This window comes from Montipora foliosa, chromosome 1 (assembly GCF_036669935.1).
Source record: "Montipora foliosa isolate CH-2021 chromosome 1, ASM3666993v2, whole genome shotgun sequence".
In the NCBI taxonomy this organism is placed as follows: domain Eukaryota; kingdom Metazoa; phylum Cnidaria; class Anthozoa; order Scleractinia; family Acroporidae; genus Montipora; species Montipora foliosa.
The window spans coordinates 58,056,665-58,059,164 of record NC_090869.1 but is presented as its reverse complement, the minus strand read 5'-3'; the positions used below and the strand labels follow the sequence as shown (position 1 = coordinate 58,059,164).

General features: G+C 40.4%; 1 protein-coding gene across 1 annotated transcript in view; it reads left to right on the top strand.

The window, feature by feature from the left end:
* Nucleotides 1–2,500, top strand: part of LOC138002597 (beta-hexosaminidase subunit beta-like) — a 28,947-nt gene that overhangs the window by 22,472 nt on the left and 3,975 nt on the right. The window contains exon 13 of the mRNA XM_068848613.1: nucleotides 867–971. Within this exon, the coding sequence (XP_068704714.1) occupies nucleotides 867–971 (105 nt within the window). The remainder of the gene's footprint in view (nucleotides 1–866; nucleotides 972–2,500) is intronic.

The window sequence follows — 2,500 nt, the reverse complement described above, 5'->3', positions numbered from 1 at the left end:
CTGTCTTCCAAAGTAGTAGTGGCTATAAAGCAGTAAGACTTCTGTTCAATGAAGTGATTATTATTTTTCTATTGCTCATGGCATTGTACCCGATCAAATGAAGATAGCACGGGTAATACCTTTATTCAAAGCTGATGACCAGGGCTTAAGCGTTTGTAATTGTATTCTCCATTACTAACTTGTAAGTTCAAACTGTTTTTAATTAAATGTAAATTTTCGTTTATTACTTTATACTTCAACACGTTTAATAACTAAATGTTCGTAATAAATGTATTCTCCGTCGCCAACTTGCATGTCAACGAAAGCTTGATATTTTACTTGGGGAGGCCTAATTTATGTAAGCTTCGTAGTTTCCTTTAGGCCCCCTCGCCTCTGTCTTCTTTTTTTTAATTGTTCATATTTGTATCTTATTTTTTTGTGTGTGTGGCAACTAAATAAATAATAAATAAAAACTATGGGACCTTGCCCAAGGGTGCAAGACTGAAGGCAAGGGAGGAAGGAGAAAGCAAGGCACGAATGTAAAAACCTTGCAGTGGAGTGCTAAAAGAAATTTGACCGAGGAGTGATTGTATCTCATTGTGGAAGAGGAAAGCTTGGAAGAAAGCGAACCTGCGATGATGCGATCACCTTGGTTGAGCCTGCATTCGCACAACATCTCATCGGCCACGCTTCGAATGGGTTGAATTTCTTAACGAAATATGTCATCTTGAAGACGCACTTAAGCTTGGAATAAACTGGAGTAAAAGCACAGTTCATTAGGTAGTTCGCCGTGCAATGTAACCAAAAAACCTCGGTTTGGGTAAAGAGGTTGTGTTACGCTGAAGGCAAGATGAAATGTTAACTTGTGCGTATTTAAATCATCACAGGCCTCGTGCTCTTGCTGTGGGTGAAAGGCTCTGGAGCAGTAAATCAGTGACAGATCTTGCAGATGCCGAGAACAGATTGTGGGAACATCGCTGCCGTTATGTCAGGTAAATATACCCGACCTTTGCTGAAATTGGAGGACCATTAAGAAGCTTTTTCGTTACATGTTTTCAACTTTAGGGTGAAAGTTTGTTTTGTTTATTTTTGTTTTTCAAGATTGACTTCTTCTAATGTAAAGTTTTAGCATTTCTATAGATGACGCCATCATCAAAACCTGTTGGTTCTTTATAAAAAGACCGGTTAACACGCTACAATTTTCCCGCCCGACATTATCGGAGCATGAATCGTACGTGTAGTTTGACCACCGATTTGCGGCCGATTCGTGAAAACGAAAATCGGCCCGATTCAGAAAATTTTGTCGAGTGCTTCCGACACTTTCAGAGGAGCCGGCGTGTCGATCAGAATTTTGAGAAGAGGTCATGCATACAAAGTAGAAGCAATCAAAATGGCGGAGGTCAAGAAAACGTACGATTCGTGCTCCGATAATTTCGGGCCGACAAATCGTGCCGCGACATCGTAGCGTGTAATCCGGCCTTAAAACAAATAGATTCCACTTTGCCGTGTTACTCGGCTGTTGCCTCGTGTGCCACTTTGTTTTGACGTCATCTGTGAGCTGTTAGGGTCCTTAATGGGGAGTTTGAGAAACGACGACGGCTACGACTACGACAACACCACAAAACAGTAATTTCCCATTACTGCAATAATTTTGCTATTATTTCATGTCGCCCAGCATGGAAAGTATTAGTCCACATTCCAAGACAAAAATTGGTGAGAACAGTGTGGATATTTAGATGGAAAATTGAAAATTCATCGTCAGGTGCTCTCGTCCTGCACATAACGTCAAATTTGATCATTTCACGTCGTTATGGACCTTAAAGTGCCCCTGTGATAAAAAAAACACTTCCTTTTTTTTACTTCAGATTTATAAAGTGTGTTTGCTTAACACCTGACTGGCAAAATTTTGAGCTTTGATTTTTATCCAAAGGCCGTTTACTTTGAGTGTAAGTTTTGGATTTCACGGTCCGCCATTATACACGTTCAAAACGGACCGATTGGACCTCAGATGGTTGGATCCAGGGAAAAGTGACGTCAGAGGCTCACTAGCTTAAAATCTCAGCTTGTGAACGCAGCTTATTAGATATGCAAAGCGTGAGTTTTAAAGTCTGAAAGCCCAAAACCCCCGTGCTGCATATTAATTCTGCGGCGTACACACGTATTGCATTCTTAAACTAGTGAGCCTTTGACGTCATTTTCTCCTCGATCCAGCTCTCTCAAGAACATAATGTTAGTAATGGCGGACCATTAAGTAATGGTCCGGCTAAGAAGCAGGCAGAAAAACAATAGCCCGCGGCAATAGCGTCGGTTAGTTAAAATGTGCCAACATTTTTAATCAAATTAAGTTCGGCTGTTCCCATTGGTGTAAGCAGCTAAAAGCGCGAAATTTGAATTTCAATGAAAAATGTAATCGACTTGCCGTCTAAAAAATTAGATTCTGTTTCGTAGAACAAATCATTATGCCTTCAAAAACTATGTTTGTAAATATCGTCAAGATTCTATGCGCCATTTGCCGATTGGC